Raw genomic sequence first — 22,004 nt, forward strand, 5'->3', positions numbered from 1 at the left:
TAACATAAAATGAAAAAAAATGAAAATACATATCTTATGAGCAACTTTTTCCAGCCATAATGAAGCATTTGTTTGTGCGTAGTGCATCTACAGTTAAGTTTAAACACAACAAGAGTGGCTTATTTGAGAGACACTAATCCCCAGAACTAGATAAAATGATAGAACAAACCCAGCGCACACAAATGTCCTTGACCTAAATATTTACAAGATGGTCACGTGAGCATTCTCTCTGTCGATGGTGAGAATGTTGCTGAGGCACATATTTTTCAGTGTGTTGTGCGGGTAAAAAATAAAAAAAGTGGTTTCTTGAATATAAAAAGGAGAAATCATAACATCTTCTAATGGAACAAGGAGTCATCTAATGTTATTACAGTAATATGTTATAAAAGAAAGAGAGTGATCCAATTTGGACCTGACAAACTTGTTTAAAATATGAAATAGTAAAGGATACAGTACATTCCTATATACATTATGGTATGCTATCAGTCCCCTTACACTGTCATGTGATCATTTAAAATAAGTAGTAACCCAACAGAAAGATCTTTCTCCAATGCTGCATACCTGAAACATACTGCAACACTCTATGAATATCCAAAATGCAAACATAAAGTTAGTATCAACTCAGAATCAGAAATTATTTGGCTAGTCTATTCCATATATTTATTGCAAGTATCAAAAGCTTTATGCACATAACATATTCACATGTTAAAGTCTTACAACCAATGCTGAATTGACAGTCTTTGAGGTGAACCTGTGGGTAAGCAGAAATAGCCACCCGAGGGTCAAAAGGGCAAATGTTTACTTGGCTTGTATTGGCAAGTGAAGACATAAAGCTGAGCACGCTTGTACAATATGGGTTGCATACAAGCACCTGATATGTTTTGACAACCAAGAAACATTTGATAAATGTGTCATACTCAAACTGTCTTTATGTGTTAATCCCAAAATCTGTGAAAATTCAAACTATTTTACAATTACATGCTACATAGAAAATTGACCTCTGCTAGGTAGGTTTATTCAAAGTACAAGTTGTTTAAATCAAATGCACGGTAATGATGAGACAGCTCTGCCTACAATCTGTTAACATCTTTCTATTCCACGATCATGAGATATTCATTAGTTAAATAATACAGCCAAGTGGGTGCTGAGATGTAACTTTCGGCACTAAAATTAGAAGAGGACAAGCACAAGCCAACAAACTGGTTCTGATCTACCCTCTAGAGGGGCCTTTGAATAGAATCTCTGTCCTTCAGTGTCCCAATGGGGAGTCCGTAGTGCAGCAGAACTCACAGTCAGTATAAAGACCCCTTTCAGCTCTTCCTTGGCTTTAAATAAGTTTCATGGTGAATCTGCCACCATCACCTCCTTCCCCTCCTCCTCCACCCATGGACGACCGAGGAACAAAGTCGATAGTCGCCGTGTGTTTGATCTGGCCTTTGCTCTGACTCCAGAAGAACATGAAGACAAAGCAGATTGCCACTGAACTGAGGAAAGACAGAAAGCCCATAGTGGTAGCAATGATCAGTGTCTTTGCATCAAAAGGGTATGGCTTGGCCATTTGAGCAGAGGAGTTAACAGCTTGGGGGTTTGAAGGCTCAACCCAGCCCTCCTCTGTGAAGAAGGGGATGGTTCGATTACGAGGGAGCCCCTTGACGTACAGACCGACAGTCAAGCTGTCATTGCCGGCTGCGTTGCCTGCCAGGCACTGGTATGTGCCACTGTCCTGAACCTGGGCAAAACGCACTTCTAGAGTACCATTGGGCAAAACTCTGATTCGTCCTGTTGGAGAAACCACATTCTTGTGGGATGAGATCCAGGTGATAGATGGCAATGGATCCCCATCAGCTTTACAGGAGAAGAGAACTGTAGTACCCTCCTCTACTCTCACCTCCTGCGGCCTGCGGTCCATGATACGCGCAGGGCGGCAGGTAAACAGCCTCGGGAGCTCCTTCTCTGAAAAGTCTCTGAATTCACGCTGTCTTACAGCATCAGGAGACAAACAAGTGGGCTGATGTCCATCAAAGTTCAAGCGTAATCGGCGGCGGACCACCCAGATAAGGCGGCAGTCACATGCCAGGGGATTCCCATCCAACCTCAACACCTGAAGGTTCCCCACTGAGTGGAAGGCGCTCTCCTCCAAAGTAGTGAGCTGATTGGATGTCACATTGAGCATGCGAAAGTAGGCCAGACCCCTGAAGGCCCCCGGCTCTATTCGCAGCAGGCTCCCCCCTGCTAGGTGTAACTCCTGGAGTCTCAAAAGGTCCCCAAGCAGATTGCCTTGGATAACAGTGATGGGGTTGTAGGACAGGTCCAGGAAGCGCAGATAGACCAGGTGACGAAGTGCTGAGTAAGGGACCACACTTAGGTTGCAGCTGCTGATGACAAGCGAGGTCAAATTGAGACCAATCAGGCTGTTACTAGCCATAGTGTCTAATGATGGCCAGTTTGCAATCACGAGGCTGCGCAAACGGTGAAGCCGGCGGAAAGCGTTGTTGGGGAGTGTAGAAATGGTGAGCCGTAGCATGCGCAGCCGTGTTAAGCTCTGGAGCTGAGACAACGCCTCTGTGGGAATGGACGTCAAATTGCTGCGGTCTAAGTTGAGCTCTTGTAAATTCTGCAGACCAAAGAAAGCCCGCTGGGAGATGAACACTAAGTCATTCTCACCGGCTTCCAGCGTTTGCAGGTTCGCCATTTCTTTAAAGGTGTAGTCCAGGAAGACCAGAATCTCATTCTGGCTCAGATCCAGAAAACGCAGACTGGACAGGCCAGAAAACACCCCAACCGGGATGATCTTGAGTCGATTATTCTTAATCCGAAGCGTCCTGAGATTCTGTAGCCCCTGGAAAGCCTCCACCTCAATCATGGAGATTATATTATCACTAAGGTCCAACTCTTGAAGTTGCTGGAGGCCAGAGAACTGGCGGCGTCCCACGGTCTTAATCTTATTGTAGGATAAATCCAAATGCCTCGCATCGCTGGAAAAGCCCTCTAGCACTGAGTTCAAATGTTTGCCAGAGCAGATCACTTCTTTAGCTTCAGGTCGACACACACAGGGTGGAGGACAGCCTCCTGCGGATACACCCAATCCAAATTGGAGCAGGACGCTCCATGCCCCCCATCGCACGACAGACTCCACAAACATCTTACCCCCAGCCTGAGAAGAGACATAGACATAAGTTCTGATGATTATGGCAATTAATGCAGAAATGTCAGTGTGCATGCAATTGTTTCAGCTCATGTTTTTCATAAGAAATACAGAACAAAGTGTGTTTGCATTGGATTTATGTTCTTTATTAAGTAAAAAGACATATTTAGTCAAGACATACCGTTTCAGTCTCAGAGTGCAGATTTTCATAACCAGTGGCAGTCAAGTGGAAATCAGACTTGAGTTAAGTCCTCTGTAGAGATGTGGTTCAGTCAATAACATACCCTTTAGAGTGGCCTGGAAAGAACAGAGAGACAGAAAGAAAACAAGTCTTAACAAAATGAAAGAAACATTGGCTTTAAGACAACATTTAACTCAATATCCAAACAAAAGAGAGCATCCCAAAACACTTGGTTCTATATAAAAAAAACTGCTCCACTTAAGTTTGCATTTACCTCTACCACCACATTATGAGAGAATTAATATGCCATCATCTATTGGTGTAGTGTAATGGCAATAAGCTTCAGCTTTTAGTAAAACAGACATAAGAAAACCGTTAACTCTCTGTTAATAAGACAGATTAAAAATCAGCACAAAGACAACTTTCATTTAAAACCCAGGCAGGCCGTCCTGTCCTGGGTTTTAAATGATTCATTTTGTAGCAGCTGTCTCACAGAGAAGAGTGACCAGAGTACCAATGGATCTAAATGAAAAGAACATTTTTTTTAGCCTTTTGAGCTTCGCTATTTGCTGGTTCAGGTTTATAGCAGTGGATGCCAAACTGAGACAAACTGATCCACCCCCAAAGTCCGCAGGTGCATGATGACAAGCAAGAAAACAACATGGTTTTACTTCTGACCATGAATATGTCCTATAATTAATTTATGTTGCTTTCTGCACTTGTCATTTGATATGCAGGAGAACACAACAAAAAAGTGCACATTTTGAGTACACAGAATCTGAGTGTGAAGCAGATGTTTGCAGCTGGTAAAACCGGACTACAGACAAAATCTCTACTTAGCTGATTATCAAAGAATATATCTTACTTTCTACTCAGGACATTTTATCCTCCCAAAGATTGGAAAAGTACCATTAACTGCACTTAACAGTCGCAGAAATGTTCACATATGATCTGCCCCCCTCCCCTTAAAAAAGTATTAGAGAGTTCAGTCTCATGTGCATTGCCTCTGACAGTGCAGATGAGGCCTCAGTGGGATGAGAGCATTGCCCCCTGGGCTAGGCATCTGGATTTAGGCACGCCAACTGGAGACAGAGCTAGCAACAGAGTGAGAGTGATATAGATTCTCTCAATAAAATTAGTTTAAATCTCAAAATAAGCAATGAAGTAGGACATTTAAAACATTAAAGGGTATGACAAAGTGTAGACAAATCAGTGTAGACAAAGATATTGCATGTGTATTTGTCCTGGAAGGTCATTTTTTTGGTTTGTAAAAGGGTTTTCTTATTCGAATCGAGGTTCTTGAGACAGAGGGTGTCTCATGCTGTAATGACTGCAAAGCTCTCTAATACACATATGTGGTTTTTGGCTACATAAGTGAACTTGACACTACTTGCAAGCTGTTTTTATCATTATTTATAGTCTTTTACAGAAGCAAATTTTCTTTTCAGCTTTTTTCAGTTCAGTTAAATCTATTTAAGATTCTGTTTCCAAAGGATAGTTTCTAAAAAAAATTGTCAAGTAACCTATGTATTTTAATTGATGGCAGTGATATTTTTACCAAAGAACTTTGTTCCAAAAGGAGGTAATTTATGTCCAACGTTTCACTAAATGATGGCCAGTCTGCTCTAATTATTGCAAGAATGGAGTGCATTCTGAATTAGGGAAATCACTCATCAAGTTAGGACTGGCCAGCGTTTGAAATACTGACTAATGAATTTCATCCACAGTGGCAACATTTTTCACATATGTAGGGATTTAGAGGGAAATACTTAAATAATAGGCTTATAATTATGGAGATTTTAAACATCCACTTTTGTTTAAAAAACATGATGATAGAGTTCCTAGTGTTAGTCAAGCTAAAAAAATGAGCTAAAACAGCGTTGATACAGAGTATAAAGGAAAGCAACGTGCACACTCTGAGGGAAATTAATCCAAAAAGAGTCCCACTGATGTAAAACACTGCACTATGAAATATTGCATAATTACATTATTCTGCCAGTGTCTGGACTTGCCAGTTGAATACTAGGAAAGTATATGAGTTAAATTATGTATTTCCTATCCAACAACCACCACTGAGACCTTCTATAGTACATGCAACAAAGATAACTAACCTAAAAAGATCAACTCTAATTCTTAACACAGCACCGACAAACGTCCCACAGCTACATAGTAAAACTCAAAAGCCCGAAACATAAGCTGCGCTCATGAGCAAAGTTATGTACATTTATTATGTTTCAAAAAATACAGCAAATACAATCCAAATTTTTTAAATATATCAAATGTCAAACTGGAGTCTAACCCGCAGCAGCTGCAGCTTCTCACTCTCCACCATCGGACTGTTTCCAGAGTGTGGACTCGCCCTTGCTGCAGCCTCTCCTCTGAGTGGCAGAGTTGTCGACAGTCCCAGAGCTGCACAATCTTTGTCTCATCCCTACTCTTCATGCAAACAGCTCTTATACTGGCTGGGAGCGCTGACTCACAACGCAACACTTGTGCACTCAGACTCTCAGGACTCATGGTAGACCGATATATCAGACACACCGATACTGGCCTTTTAATAAATGTTGGATTTTGGCCAGACGTGATTGATCAAGGGGGGGAGGTTTTCTTGACCACAGAGGAAACCTAATATTACTTTTTAATATTATTCATCTTTAATTTGCTTTTGAAAGTTGATTCTTGCTATAAATGCCTGATATGGTACATTTGGAGTTTAAATGAAAACAATCAAATGTAAAGAAATTCATTATCGGCAACAAATATTGGCTTTTAACCTTCAATAACTCATATCAGTCTCCTTGCTCTGCTATGTGTAATACATGGGAGGGGCTCACAATTCAAATTTGTTGATCCCCCCCGAGCCCCGAACTGGTGAGAGACAGAGACTGGCAGGTGTGTGATATCTCAGGCGGGTGGGATGTCACTTGCCAAGTCCTTCCAACCAATCAGGGATCAGCATTGCTCCTCCTCTGCATCTCTGCACACATCATAAAACTACAGTGCAGTTAAAGGTCGCGACCCCTGAGTCACGGCCAGTACTGACCCCGTCCCTCAAATTAGAAAGTGAGGAAATAAATGCATTTGTAATTTCGACCATCTATTTCTCACCCTGCGCGGAGCGAAGTCACATGAGTGTTGTGTTACCATGTTAATTAAGGCTAAACTATTTTCTATTACGCACAGCCGCTTGTCGTTTTCTATAATGCGGTTTCAAATTAGAGCCGACAGCAGTCACTTAAAGAGCCGTTACCGCTTTGGTTGAAGTCTGTCCAATCAGTGTTTGTGAATGTGAGTGAAGACATAACACCTCAAACTTGTGATGCCTTCAGGAATATGATACAGAAAGGCTTCAAATGAATAGACACTCTATTTTTAAGACCATAATGTTTTTAGGAATCAGACAGTCTACCCCTATCACCAGGAAACTCAACTTTCTTGCCATGATAGTCTTTGTGAATTTTTTAAATTCTTTATAATCTGCATACTACAAATAAACATACAAATGAATTACTATAAGGCAAATATGTGCAAATGTGCACAACCTGTAAAAAAAATAGTTTGTCTGCTGTTAAACTTTAGTTGGTTTGAGGACATTTTTTTCATTTCCCACTGATGAAGTTGCGCAACTAGAATAACAACTTTGCAATCAATAATTAATTAATCAAACATCTCTGCTGCTTTTTCCCCTCCTGCAGTCATCTCTAATTTGATTTAATAATAATGTTGTTTGGTCAGCAAGGGAAGTCTCTCTATCTGTTGTGTTTACTTTGCCAGAGTCTGGCAAAATAAAACCTTAGCTGCCATTTGATGACCCTGCCAAAACCTTTTTGCATAACTCAAAAACAACCACTCTGCTAAAGCCAAGCAGAGGCCAGCTCTTACCTAATAAACTCCTCAAAATACCAACATGCAAAGAACATCAAAGCCACTCGGATGTAACCTCCTAGCAGAGTCTTTTGGGTAAACATCATCACTTAATTCTTTGAAATAATTCAACTTCCTGACTGTACTCAGTTTGCCCTCTCTCCTCTGTCACTGGACAAAACCCATCAAGTTCCTCAGCTTCTCAGCCCTTATCGCCTTACATCAATCTGTGGACAGTTGCCACCCCGTGTTAAAATTAGGACTTTCTGCACACAGCTGCAGAGTTAGTCATTACTTTACACTTCCGAGTGGCTTTATGTTTCTCTGGTGATGTGAATCACATCATAAAAAGAACATCTCCACCAAACTACAAGTAAATAACAACAACAAAAAAAGATTTTGCTGTGGGGCAGATATTTGGAAGTGTTTTTTATCTCCATGTGTGGTGTTTGTTTGCTGGTTATGCTCACCAGAAACACTCAACTCAGCTCTGATGGAACATTTTTAGTGTTCATCTCATTCACCAAACTGCTAACATGAGCACTTCTGCTGAAGATCATATTCAACGAAATGCGACAGCGAACAGTAACTCATACCATTATCTTGCTGTAACATGGCCAGAAGCAAGGAGAGGGCAATGATTCTCAATTAACTTGAATTCTTCTTCTCGCTCGCATTACGGCTTCATTAGCTTTGAGAGGAAAGTCTCTCAGAGCTTGGCCCTTTTAAGTTTTACCTTATCTGCTTTTCTCCAACACTCAATCTCTTCCTGTTACTTAGCGACCTGCAGCAAAATGAGACAGTGTGCAATTACTGAGATGAAGACTTAGCATGAATACTTCCTTTGCAACAGGTGCGTGAAACAGAAGCATAACGTCATACAGACTGCGGGGTGACTGTCTTTGTTTCCTTCTGTGTTCGGCGCCCCAAGCACGAATCTCTCTGCCAAGCAGCCCATTTGACACAGAATGCACAGTCTGAGCCCGGCTGGGTTTTCTGACACTTGTCAAAGAGCTATTTTTAGCTCGTCACAGTGAGAAAGACAAGAGCCTGGCTCAAATCCCCAATTAAAGCGGCTGGAACAGAACAACAGTGCAGAGATCACAGAGCGTGAGCTTGTGTCTTTGCACTCTTGTGTGTATTTTTCTGTGTGTGTGTTTGTGTGCTGCAGTCGTTGAATATGTGTGTTTGAATATGTGGTGGTGGTGGTGGTGGAGTTGGTGTGTGTTTTCTTTTTTACGGGCTTCTGGCACCTGCTGCACTGTGACGGCCCCTGAGACCTCCAGTATGCAAGCAGAAAATATTAAAAGGTTTGCTGGCAGAACAGCTGTCGGGTGCATAGCTGGAAAACAAAAGTTCCCCGGTCTTTCCCCTTTGGGTTTGTCAGAGATAGAACTTGTACAGAAGATCATGTTGGGAGCCACATCAATGTTAAATAAACAAAATGTTTGAAATGCAAGGGAGAAAAACATGGAAGAGACAAAAGTAGAGTCAGTTCAAAGCAAAACTCATGACATCACCACATCTGGACCCATGAAAGGAAGACTAGCTAGCTAGATACCTTTCTCTCTATCGGATGGGACGAACACAACACTGAGCATGTGCATGAGCTGCCAGTGACTCAGCGAGTAATGTCAAGTGGGAATCAGGGCTAACATTTAGCAAGCTAGGCTAAGTAGTTTCCGCTTTCTGAGTCAAAAACAAACTTAAGAGCTCGTTGCCCTCCAACGTTCGATAAAAGGACAGCTAGCTTAAATAGCTAATGTTTTAACTAATACTACGTGGACCTTTAGGCTATACAGTAGTACAGTAGTACAACTAGTTCTTCAGGAACATGTTTCCTAGCAACGGCTCTCAATTGCCAAATGTTGCCATAGAAACACCCACTCGGAGTCTTGAGGTTTGGAGGCTGTTTCTACAAGTTTGTCCCGTTTTTAAATGAATAGAAAACATGTAGTTACAGTAGTTGTGGTGTCATTAATGTCGATTTAAAAATACAAGTTTTTTATATAGTTTAATTTATATAATTCATATGAATTTGTAGAATAATCACTATTACTATTTTTTTTTCCACAGGCTTTTGTATATGTGTTACCGGAGGATGCATGTTTTGTAAAATAGCGGTGTCTTGTAATCCTATGTGGGATGAGCCAGATGTTTGGCAGGACACAGAAGCTACAACTAAAAAGGACAAAGCAGCCGGTAAAGTCAGTAAAAATATATTTGTCATTGCCAACAGTGGACAAAGAGATGGTGGAAGAAACTGAATATTAAACGTTGTAAAAGAACAGTTGACACGTTACGTGATCTGATTAAAAATACTGTATGTTTTCATACAATAGAATTGCTGAAGGTTAACATTCAAAATGCTTTTAATATTCTTGGTGCATTTTCGTCTTTCTGTATTTATTAAAATAACATTGCTTGGGAAGACCTTTTTTTCGCCAATATAATCACGCTATTAAATTCTAATACCGACACAATAACTTTATCTTAATTATATTGCTTGCTGCTCGACTCAGTGAGCGTAACAATATTGAACAGGTGAAAAATGAAGTATCTGCTCTTATGACGTAATCCAGCGTGTGGTGGCGGAGGAATATAATCTTCACGCGTTTACGTAATCATGCAAAACATGTTAAGGTCTACATGTTTGGAGGTCAAGCGAGCTACTTCTAATTTGATCATTTTGAGCTGCTCACAGCTGTGAGAGAACTGCAGACCCATGAATACTAATGTCACCAAGGAAGGGTGTGTTTGCCTGGTTGCATATTTGAAATTGGCATGTGGGGTTGAGATAAAGAAAAGTGTGTGTCAGTATGGCTGCGAGCTTGTGCCTGTGACAAATAGGATTATATTAATTGTTTGCTTCTGTGCCTACACACTGAAACAGATTTATTTCATCTGAATGTTTACGGGTTGCACTGGTTTTTCAGTCTATTTTGAAATGGTGAAGTTTTTGCTCTCGCTGAGATCTGTCATGACAGTTTTTCTAGTCGTCTCAAATGTATAATTAGTTACTCTGAATGTGTTTTTGTGTGGAGTGTGGATGTTTTTGTTATTTTTTCTTGTCTTTAGTTGCCATTTGCACTTCCTGAATTATTTATTTGCTTCCTTTATTCTTGTATTTGCCTGCTCTTTTCCTTGTTCTACAATTTCGCAACTCAGATATATTAACATGAAATGTCAAGTTAAACTTGTGCAATAGCGGTTTGTTCTGCGTTCGGTCTCCACCAACTCTTGAGGTAAATATCTGGTTCTTTAGCTCCTAAAATGCTCCACAATGTTCACCAGTTAGTTGTTAACCATGTGTCTGCTGTTTGGTGATGGGCAGGTAGCACACAGCGGGTTTTTAGAGCTCTTTTGCTGCCTCTTGTGACCCAAAATGACATTTTGAAAGCAATGAGAGTGAACCAAAACAATGATGTTGCAAAATCCAAAACGATGAGCTGAAAGTCACTAGAAAGGTTTGTAGAAGCTGCAGAATTGGATGATTATTGTCTTTGTGTTTACGACTACAAGCGGCTCCGTTCCATATAAAAGTAATCATCTGATCCATTATTAATATAAAAAAATATTGCTCATGTGCGCCTTGACAATGGGAGACAAAAAATAATAACAGGGCAAAAGTGACTGCCTACAAGTGAAAAAAAGCAAACATGTTTGTAAAAGGAACACAGACAGACAGAGAGAGAGGGACAGACGCATTAAGAATGGGTGTTTTTAGTATTTACATCCATGTAACGTGTGGTGGAAGTGGGTCACAGTGACATATCCACTCACATCGGTCTCCAGACTGCGTGTTGGGTAAAGCACTCTGCTGTAATTCCTCAGTCTGAAGAGGAGAGAGTTAGAACTCACACAGAGTGCACCGTCTGCAATATTAATAATAGCACAAATAAATGAGGGAAGGGAATTAGTCTCAGTGCAGCGCCTATGTGATGTGACAAATTAGGTCGTCTCAGCTAACAGCGGTGATGTGTCGGATCCATCAGCGTACATTAGAGGGATGAGGGGAGGTCACGCATCAAAGGGGAGCTGACTGATGGGAGACAGAAGGCTCTTAACCTGGAAGAGGTCACATGTCAAACACTGATCAAACTAATTGAGGGCAACACAAGACTGTAGACTTCATCTGCGATCAAGCCCTTATAAAATCTGGGACAACAGACTGTTGCTGTTTTGACGGCTGTTGACAAAAGGCAAACATGTGTTCTTGTGTTTCTATTAGAGAAGGATTCTTTGATAAAATCTGAAAGTCCTGCAGTAGAAGAAGTGGGCCCACTCAGATTATTAAAGTAAATGTTCTATCTCAGTAGAAAGATGCAAATGTTCACTTAAGCGAAAGTAAACAGGTACGAGCAGTGAAAGAATCAAAGGTATTTGAAGAAGGAGACTTGAGTTCATTTTTCAGATCATTGAAAAAAACAGAAAGCAACGGTTGGAAACAACAGGGCGAAGCAATAAGGATTAAAGCAGGGAAAGTGGAAAAAGGTGGTAAACAAAGCAATAATAACAAGTAGAAGGGGGAAAAAAGCAATGAGTGGAAAAAGGAAGGAAAAAAGGCAATAAGATGAATGAAGGGATAGAAAGAAATTAGAAGAACAAAAGGGAGGATTAAGGAGAAAATGAAACAAAAAAGAAAAGAAGTCAAGTCAAAAAAATGGAAATACTTTAGTAAAATTGTGCTCAAGTAAAGAAAACTTGAGTATATTGTCTTTGTTACTGTACTGTGCACCTTTGAACCATCCAAATAGACTTTTTCTAACAAACATTAGTAGTGTCAAATAAAGGGTTAAGAGGAAATGATGCTGAGCTGACCCTTTTGAGAACAAAATAAGAAACAAATCACAGTTGTAATTTTTTTCCCCCCTGTTCCACAGGAAAAGCGATCAACTCCATAATCTCCTCTCAGTAGTGTGCAGGTGGAGCTTTTCATCTTTGGCACACTTACTGACCTGGTCGCTAATCTGACGGAGTCTATCCACAGTCCCACCTGGTTTTCAGCTCAGCCTGAGCCAGCAAGAGAGGCACAAAGGCAAAAAAAAAAAAAAAAAAAAAAAAAAAAGGGCGGCAGACAGATCATTTGGAGTGCCAGTGCTGTGTGTAGGCTATATGTGAGGGAGGCATCCTTTTAACTGGCAGGTCAGGGACTCAATTCCCCACAGCCACTGATGTGTCCATTGCTGTTGAAGTCTACTTTCAAAGATGTCATTTCTGGTCATTTTATTTTATATTTTTCTGTCACTGTGTTCGCTACACATCGCTGCTTTCACTTCCCACAGAAAACCGTGGAGACTCTATAGATACAAAGTGTAGGAAAGTTTCTTTTTCTTTTTTAATCCTGCTGCTCCCCTGCACACTCATTACACACTGTACAATGTGCTTCAAAACAGACCTAATTGCACCAGTTCAAATTTTATATTGATGTTTGTCATTTTTGATGTAACAAAAGCAACTGAACAAATATCTGGAAGTTCAAAGATGGGAGTCCCAGGCATTTTAACCTCTTTTGGGACATTGACATCCTGAGGGGGACATGTTGATTTCCCCTACCAGTCAAGAGAACTAAGGGGGACTTTTGGATGAAATATCTTCAAGAATAAAACAGCTAATCCAGCTGCCTTTGACTTAGCACTTTTAGATACCCTATCTGCATGACTGAAACTGTTCACTTGAAGGATATGGCTGGCAATTTTCTATATTTTTCTTATCATCAAATCTTATGTATAGCGCCAAATCAACTTATGATATATTAGGCTTTGAATACACACCCAATACTTGTAAGTATAACAAATAATAAATGCTGTGCATATACAAACTTACATGGTTGTTCTAAATCACTGCACACAGTATATTAAACTCCAGGTAACTATAGCAACTGTACAAAGTTTAGGCAACTAAAGCTAGCTAGTAGGAATGTGCAGAAATCCCAGTATTTGGTATTTGTATCTGTATTTGTTGTGGCAGCAAAATTATCTGTATTTGTATTTGCATTCCAATAAAAGTGGAAATAGGTGTAAAAATACTGTTCTTGTTTTTATTACATGTCTAACTTAAGGATATTAAAGTGTTAAAATAAGTTTCATCAATAAACTATTTTGCGAAGGAGGTCCCCTCACCAGGTCTTTAAGTCAGGTCTCCCAGGCCATGGATGACTGCTCTGACTACTCAGCTAACGGGCAGCTTCACTACACACAGAGACCTGAGGATAGTTATACACATAGGTTATACATCCATGACACACAGACGGAGACGGCGATGTAACCGACCTGCGCGCTGTTATTTGACATGTTTTTCTTTTCTTCCTGAAAACAAATAATAATTTCTAAAATATTTGTATGAAATAAATATTCATAAAAACCCACTATTTTTGCTTTTCCAAATATCGGATTCGGATTCGGCTCCACCCCTACTAGCTAGTTCATGTTGGGAAACAGTCATCTTTGTGGTTAAAAGGAAGCGGCGTTGGCAGTTGGTAAGAGACAGAACACAAACTGTGGGCACCAGTGTCGAAGTCTAATGTAGTGATGGGCAAAAATGAACAAACAAACCTTTTTGAACTAATCTTTTTAGTGTCCGGTATGTACCGGGTCAGCCTGTCGAATGTACCGAGTGGTCATGAATCCCAGACTTTTTCCCACTCATACCGCCCACATCCACTCACTGTTATCATAGGGTACTGCTCACACTGCCTGCCTGCCTGCTACGGTGGTGCAGTCACTCAAAACATGAATGAGCACCAATGAATGAGCGGGAATCATTGTCTTGAACGAGAACGTCAGTGAGTGACTCGAGTCGAGACAACCTGGCAGCTACTCACTGAACAAGATCAAATGAACCGTTCTCTCGAACTAGGACGTATGAGTGAACGAGAAGCGATTTAATTGGACTCGAGTCGAGACAGACGGCAGGTTAAATTGAATGAGACTGAACAAACTGCTACCTGGTCTGCTACCTGCCCTTCAGAAAGACCGACAGATCGTTGGTCAGTGTCACATCACATTTCTGTAACATCGTATTGAGCTTATATAGACTACCTACATACAAGTGGATTGCTGAATCAATACATTTAAATTAATATTTTTATCTTTATTAATGTAAACTTATACATGATGACTGGTAATGCACTGAAGAGAAATTTTGTGGAGCAGGCAGCACTAGCTGTCGAATGTGCCTGTACTATAACTGAGCGTCACAGAGAAACTGACGGATGGCATATTTTGCAAAAACTATCAAAACTTGAAAGGTTCAATCATAGACTGTATAAACATGTGGACATAGAATAGTTCTGAAGCTCAAAGTGAGCTGCTTCAGCAGTCGCCATCTTGGAAGTACGTGACTCTGCCTAACTCCCAGCCAATCAAAAATGGGCAAAGAGGCGGGCCAAATGGCCTAAACAAGCCACCTAGTGGCTGGCGGACCTGTCACTCAAAGCAGCCATGTCCTTCATTATGCATAACTTTACTTGCTTGCTTAATAAAATTTAAACAGGTGAGTTATAAAAAAATTCACCATACAGTTGTCATGAAAGGGGAAATTAGCTATAGAGACCAAAACCGTTTTTTGTACCAGGCTGTAAACATGTTTATTTCTACTGTAAAGTTGGGCATTTTAACATGGGGGTCTATGGAGATTGACTCGCTTTTGGAGCCCCAAGTGGCCATTCAAGGAACTGTAGTTCATTTTTCAGCCCTGGAGGTTGCCGCTTGGGTTCGATACATTTACATGGATCAACTCGAAGGAACCGATACTGTGAAAAGAATCCGTCCGCCCATTACTAAGCTAATGCTTTGTACACAGAACCATCACCCTGACCTACTCTTTAAATCAAATCAGTTGTATTTACTGTATATAGTAAGTGTATAGCAAAAGATTACCAATCGAGACCTTGCAATCGGTATCTCATACAACACCCTCTATCCTCAGACCATCGGTTTGGATGAGGTTTTGTGGCGGTATAACAGTGTCACACTATTGCTGCTTTTGCCTCTGAGAGAGGACAATCACACGATTGCAAGAGGTCACTAAGTAAGTGTGAACATTGGTCATTTGACCAAATGCTAAAAAAAAAGTGAGGTGAGAACAGTCTAGGGAGTCTAGGAGAGAGCTTCATGCATGTGGAGGAAAATGCTGGTGGTGTTTCAAGAAAGACAGTATCCACTTCCTCTCTACACCACCATTGCATGACTGTGACATCATTACTACTTTTAGTTTTATCTTGATAATTTATGATCGTAGCTCTATGAAGGACTGGCTACCTCTCCGGAAAGTACCCTGCCTTTCGCCAACTGCATGCTGAACAGGCTCCGGCGGCAATGACCCTCACTAAATGGTTATAAAAAATGGACACATGGAAATGGAACATGCAGCTAGTAAATGGAGGCTTTTACATTTGATATCCTGACTACTCACTGTCTGATAGCCCTTTGAAAACTCCTCTGCTGGACAGGAAGTGATTTTTCAAAAAGCAGCGAAAGCAGTTTGTTTGGAACCAAATGAGAAAGAAATAGTTAAGGGATTGTTAAGGGGCTTGTGAACAACTAGTTTATACAATGTGTCATCCGACCACAGCTAAAGACAGAAATGTTTATACCTTCTCCAAATGGCCAAACTCACATGGCTTCATCATTCATCTTCGTCCCTGATCTCACACCAAGAACTCTGTGTCCTCTACATGTCTTTGTGGTCTTGATTCAATGGATCATGAAAATCAAGGTAAGAGCACACACTTTTGTACAGTCTATCCTTGAAGCCATTCATGTTATTTTACATACAAACTGTGACAAAAGCACTCATACAAAGAACGACAAAAGAAAGCTTGAGAGAGACGTTAAAACCCTAACCTCCGTCACATTTCTACACACCTGGCTGATCCAAGCAAATGCATGAATTGAGAACGATTGTCAGATTGGCGTTTTCGGAAAATTATAAATGTGAACTTGCCCACCACCCCATTACCGACATTGGAAAGGTGTGGAGGGAGGGGGTTTCAGATTCCGTTAGAAGATCCGACAAGCGCTTACTTGCTTTACTATTTATGTGAGCTTTTTCAATTACCTCTGTGTTTGACAGGTACAAATATGCCTTGCCTTAAGCCCCCATGAATCAACAGATGACGGCTTGACAGATGGGCGCCAAAAAGAGCGCCACCTAAAGGAAATCAATCCTCATCAGCTTTAAAGCCTTTGACACTCAGTGACTGACAGGTAATCTATAGGAAAAGTAGAACAAAAATACCATAAAAACACACAAAAACAATGACTGTTATGGTGACCTGCCCTCTTCTACTTCAGACAACCTTTCTGGTCCTCCAGCCCCATTTGGAAATGTTTGGCAGTGGTTAAGAAGAAGAGAAAATTGGTTAACCAGACATGCATTATTCCTCGTCCTTGTAGCCCTTTCACTAATAAAACCAAAGCATACAGTTTGAAAACACTTCCAACAAAGCATAAGTCTCACATTTGTGCAGTTTTCAAGATGAGAATTGGCTAATTGCTGCCCCTAGTGGCTGATCTGGGAAAACAGCAGTTCTCATTAACCACAGTTCCAGTGGGTGTTTTCTTCTCTTTGGCCACAGGGGACAGTAATGAGTCCAGCTTAGTGGACCAGAATGAGAGACAGAAGGTGGTGCACTTGAAAACTTACTTTAACAAGTCTCACCAAGGTCAGAATAATTCTTTTATCAGGAGTGTTTTAAAACCGTATGTCTCGGTTTTACAAGAAGAAAGACTTCAAGGATGAAGTCTCGTAAATACACAGTTAACTTCCTCACCTCCAATAAATAGTAGCACACAGTGGCTTCACTTGGCCTTTGTATTGTAACCATCTGAGACTGTCTCCTACGCAGTGGATGAGCCACTGCAAGGAACAGCAGCCCCTGCATCTTTCCAGACCTTTTTATTCCCAACCTGTCGACCAGACGCCCTGTCAGTTGTTCCCTCCAGTGTAAATACCAGACATTTTCCTACTATTTGCCAGCCCTCTATGTTGTTTTCCAGCCGTTTCTGCCTGTCACTATTCTGTTCTGTAAACCTTCCTCTTTCCTGCTACAATTTTTGTGTTTTTTCTTTGTTTGTTTTTACCTGCTCCCAGCTTTAGTCCTGTCTAATTTGTCAGCCTTTTTGGATTGACTAAAATTTGACACAATGGTAGCATGTTCATTAATTTTTAGTTATAGAAAAGTACCTTTAATTCAACCTGCTCTGCCTGCCTGAGTCTATATTTGGATCCTTCCTTGTTGCCTCTGTCCATGAACCATGACCCTGAGCATATATGCATGATTGTATGAACATTTAATGGATGGATGATATGAATGTTAAAAGCAAATGTAAAAGATTTAAAGCTGAGGATCAAATCTTTGAGCAAGTTATAGATCTAACATTACAGGTGTATAGTTGGCAGATACTAAAACCTTCCATATTCGAAGCTACAGTGATAAAAGAGACAGGCTGGAATGTAGTTTGTGCAGATAGTTTTACAAAAAATTATAAAAATGCATGTGAGACAAGAAGCCTGCACAATCAAAACAGTTAGATACAATCAAACTGGAAAGGACACACGCTTCACGGAACAAGAAATGTGACATGAAAGAAAACATGCACCTCTAGTACAAAGATGCTTTTTTCTCATGGCCAAACAACACAACGCTGCTGCTGCTGACACAAGCCCCCGGAGCAGTGGCATTCAACTCCTCACTCAATGCTTTGACTACATTTCTCCAGTGGCAGTGAGCATCTGATCTTTCTATTCATCTACAAAAGGACTATAAATGACTGTGTGGCCTGAACAGTGCTTGTGCACATGGTGGGTTCAAAAGTGCTGTGCCACACAGATTCTGCCCCGGACAGATTTTTTTTTTCATGTGCAATCCCTCCAAAAAAGTAGGTCTCGTCGACACTCAGATGAGAGGACAAACAACAGAAGACAGACAGGAGGGACGTCACGTGAAAACTAATATTTATCCTTTATTTATGTGTTCTGCAAAAACACGAGCTGTGCCGAATAACTCTGATGTTAATCTTATGGCCTTTAAGACCGAAAACATGGTGAGTGGATGTGCGGATGCATTGTTCCAGGCTCAGATACACATCCAGCAGCTCCAAACCTCTTTGGCTAAGCCTGGTATTTAGGAGGTGCACTTGGAAAGGAATCAAAGCTGCAGTCAAACACTGTTGCCTAGTTTTTTGTTTTTTTTTCTATTGGGACAATGAGCGTGCAAGAGGCATGGCTTTTTGAATACAAATTGTAAATTATTATTGTCATGCTGCATTGATTAGTATTGTCATGCTGCATTGATGAGTGCTCTTTGTGCTTATCTGGAATATATTTTAACATGAAGAAAGGTAAAAGGTATTAAGTTTATTCTTACCTCTTTAAGGCAGACTGAGAGATTTAGAGCATATTTGTACCACTGCAATCAAAAATCAAGTTTGTAAGTAAAAACATAGAACTAACAATAAAATTATCTGGATTGCAAACAAAAATCTATTTTCTCCTGCACCAGAGGACACAGTTTAACACAGATTTCATTAGCAGGGTCCTCTAGTAGTGAGGGCAGCAAAGAGTTTCCCCAGTAGTAGAAAGTGAAAAAGACATGTTTAAACTACAAATTGTTGTGTTGAACTGAATATTGATCTCTAGTTGTAGGACACAAAACATTTTGGATTTGGTTCTGGGAGGTTTTTTCTCTGTAACTGTGATAAAAGCCATTCCTGTTACGCAATATTTTTTTTTTTACCTAAAGTAAAAAAAAAAAAAAAAAAAAAAAAACCCAAAACCAGAACAAAAGCTTGTACATCTTGACTTTGCTACAGTGCTCATAAGCTCTTGCAAATCCCTAAGTTTCCTCTGAGGTCACTGTTGATGTTTAGTCATTCACACAGCTGGGAGGAAATTTCAAGATGTGTACTATCGGATGCAAAAGAACTTAGCGAGTTCACATCTAATCATGCAGGAGTCATGGTGATGTGGTACCTGTTTGACATAACAAAAGGAAAATGTCATATAAGCCACTGCCAGAACAATGCAGACAAACTGCTATATTGCAAAGTATAGATTCAAAGAACGTACACTTCAAAGCTGCTACATTTCTCCCACTGAGGGCAAAGCCGAGAAACCAGTTAAGGACTTGTCATATACTTCTTTCCCTGAGGCTGAAATCAATTGAGGTCTGGAGCGGCTGCCCAATATAACAGTCCAGATAAATCATCCGCTAACAAGGAGGCTGACATACTTCCTGTGCATAAAATGCCCTCTGATTAAATTGCCCATTTGGCAGAATCCCAAGCGTCAAATCCTTGGTTCTCCCTTGATGGCGATCCGCTCCTTCCGAGCTACACTTTATCTGTTATGATGTGCGTCCTCATTATGACAGGAGGAAAGGACAGAGAGTTTGCTGCTGGTCTGAGTTCACCTCTGCGCCCTGACGAAAACGCTGATCCTGGCTTATGTCAGACTGCAGGTGAGATAATAATCAAATCTGATATCGGGAGCCAAGTTTGGAGATTATACGGTTTTGGGCGTCAAACAGAGGTTTGATCAGAGTTACTGTGAAAGTGAAGCATCTTGATAAAGAAAAAAGAAAATCACCAACAGCATCACAATGTCCCAGGGGGGAAATGAGGCTGCAGTAACTGCTGTCTGTAATCCTGCAGAAAAACACAGTCTGCTGTGGCCCTTTTTAGGTTTATGGAACAAAGTATCCTGAGGATTACTGTTCACATGGACTTCACAAAAAAAAACAACAACAAAAAGACAGATTTACAACAAAGCAACTAGAAAATATGGTTTCAAGAGATTTCATAAAAACCTAGGGGAATAAAAGTATTAACATAGGTCAGTATTTAAACTCGTACCAGACACAATACAAGTTATAGTTTAGTAATATTATGGCAAGTTTTCATGATGGGACTTCTTACTGCAGAGGACAATTTGGAAGATTAGAAAAAAGAAGTGCCCAACCCACAACGCCAAAGGTCATAACTCTTTTTGTCCAGCTTATCCAAATGGGGACAAAACTACACCAAATAAACAATACACTTCAGATATGGAACCATTATAAATAGAACCACAATCGATCGATAGAAAATTAGTCACCAACCACTTTGATAATTGGTTAATTGTTTTGAATCATTTTTTAAGAAAAGAAAAGATAAGAAATACCAGAATTCTCTGTTTTTTTGTCCTTTTTGATAGTAAACAGAACATCTTTGGGTTGTGGACTGTTGGTATATATATATATTAGTTTCTATCTTGGGCTTTGAGAAACACTGATCTGACAATTTCACAATTTTCTGACATTTATAGACCAATCAACTATTTGGTTAATCCAAAAAACAATCGACAAATTAACCGATAATGACGGTAAATAGTTGTAGCCCTAGTTATAAAACATAAATGCAATTTGAGGCTTCATTTCCGGTCTTTTATATGTTTGCGTATGTTTTCCTTGAGTTCCACTGTAAACCAGGTTTTGCTGACCATTGAGAAAGAAGTCAGTAGTATATAGATAGTAATTCTATCTATATGATGATTATATATATATATATACATATATAAAAGTGCGCAAATACAACCACAGAACAACACTGATAATGACACACTTAAAAGCAGAACGAACAGGAACGTTTTAATATTTTTATAGTTATAATAATAAATGAGGTACAGCATGAAGGTAGTATTGACTCATGTTAAGTAGACACACTACGAACCTCAAAATGGATGTTACAGGACAGACAGTATAAACTCTAAACTCTAAAATCAGTTCATGCTTTATATATCAAACCTGTGTTCAGGTTCAACAACAAGTAAAACTGTTGAAAACCTTCAAAAGTAGTTTGAGGTTTTCAGGAAAAAAAGTATTAAAAAAAAATCGAGAATCGCAAATTAAACTCACCAGTTGAAGCTTTCAGAGAAAGAAACATCAAAGCTTCCACTTCATCAACGACCATCGTCCGTCTCCCAACAGAAAATCATCTTCATGTCTTTTCGGGACAGTTCCCCCTTCTTCCTCTTTCCTCCTCTTCAGTCTACATCCAAAGCAGACTTTTCCAACATCTGTCACATCAGAGTCGCGCAATTTTACTGCGCCCTCCTTCTTCGTTAATTTCCTTTTTTTTTTTTCCCCGACTGCCGAATACCTCGGGGGAGTTTTCGGGATAATTGCGCTACTAAAATAATTTAGGTCGACTGTGTCTGTGTCTGTCTGATTGTGTGTGTGGTGGTAGTGATGCTGTTGGAGAAGCTGCTGCGCTCTGACCGCGGTGCTGCTGATGCTGCGCCCTCTGCATCCCTCCGCTCAGCTGGAACAAAAGTCCCACAGATTTAAGGCTGGATACGCGCCATGTGTTGGGGCCGTAATGCTTTAATCCCCATGTAACGACTTGTGTAACGAAGATTAGGTTTATTATAGTTATAACACACTCCTTTTTCTTCTATAAATATTCAAGAATTAATGAAAGGCCATTATAATGTTGACTTTTCTCACATTTCTTACATTTATACACAAACGGAGTCTGTTAGAGGATGTTTTTCTAGATCTACTTTCACTGTAGTGGTACAGAAAGGCTGATTTTGGAGGTAAAATTGAAAAGTTAAGAGTTAGTGTTATGATTGATTGCTTCCAATAAGTAATAACTAAAGTCTTGGTATTCATGAGCAGTATAAGAAAGTAATTAAGAAGGCTACGTTTAATCAAATACTGTTTTGCAGATTTCCCTATTAACTGCAATGCCTAACAAATAGGGAAAACTGCAGTTTCTTGAATCCGCTGGTCTTCTCTGGTACTTAAAGTTACTTTAATTAAGTGTTTAC

At 40.2% G+C, this 22,004-nt stretch overlaps 1 protein-coding gene and 1 long non-coding RNA gene across 4 annotated transcripts; one reads left to right on the forward strand and one right to left on the reverse strand.

The window, feature by feature from the left end:
- Nucleotides 1–21,472, reverse strand: lingo4b (leucine rich repeat and Ig domain containing 4b). Of its 3 annotated transcripts, none has more exons than XM_042424312.1 (3): nt 21,088–21,472; nt 3,327–3,442; nt 1–3,154 (listed from the first exon to the last, which is right to left on the reverse strand). In XM_042424312.1, exon 3 carries the CDS (start codon nt 3,140–3,142, stop codon nt 1,328–1,330), a length of 1,815 nt encoding a protein of 604 aa, XP_042280246.1. In that variant the 5' UTR covers nt 3,143–3,154; nt 3,327–3,442; nt 21,088–21,472; the 3' UTR covers nt 1–1,327. The 3 variants fall into 3 exon arrangements, with proteins under 3 accessions (XP_042280246.1, XP_042280248.1, XP_042280247.1); XM_042424314.1 differs by lacking the exon at nt 21,088–21,472 and adding an exon at nt 7,927–7,974; XM_042424313.1 differs by lacking the exon at nt 21,088–21,472 and adding an exon at nt 5,626–5,696.
- On the forward strand, nt 15,822–16,864 carry LOC121905797. The gene is made up of 3 exons (XR_006098474.1): nt 15,822–15,908; nt 16,266–16,399; nt 16,487–16,864. It is a non-coding gene; the product is annotated as an uncharacterized LOC121905797 (long non-coding RNA).
- Nucleotides 21,473–22,004: the final 532 nt, after the last annotated feature.

This window comes from Thunnus maccoyii, chromosome 10, assembly GCF_910596095.1.
Source record: "Thunnus maccoyii chromosome 10, fThuMac1.1, whole genome shotgun sequence".
Lineage (NCBI taxonomy): Eukaryota > Metazoa > Chordata > Actinopteri > Scombriformes > Scombridae > Thunnus > Thunnus maccoyii.

What these genes read in the sequence shown, in the direction of transcription:
- lingo4b (XM_042424312.1), bottom strand. Translation starts at nt 3,142, where the DNA reads ATGTTTGTGGAGTCTGTCGTGCGATGGGGGGCATGGAGCGTCCTGCTC.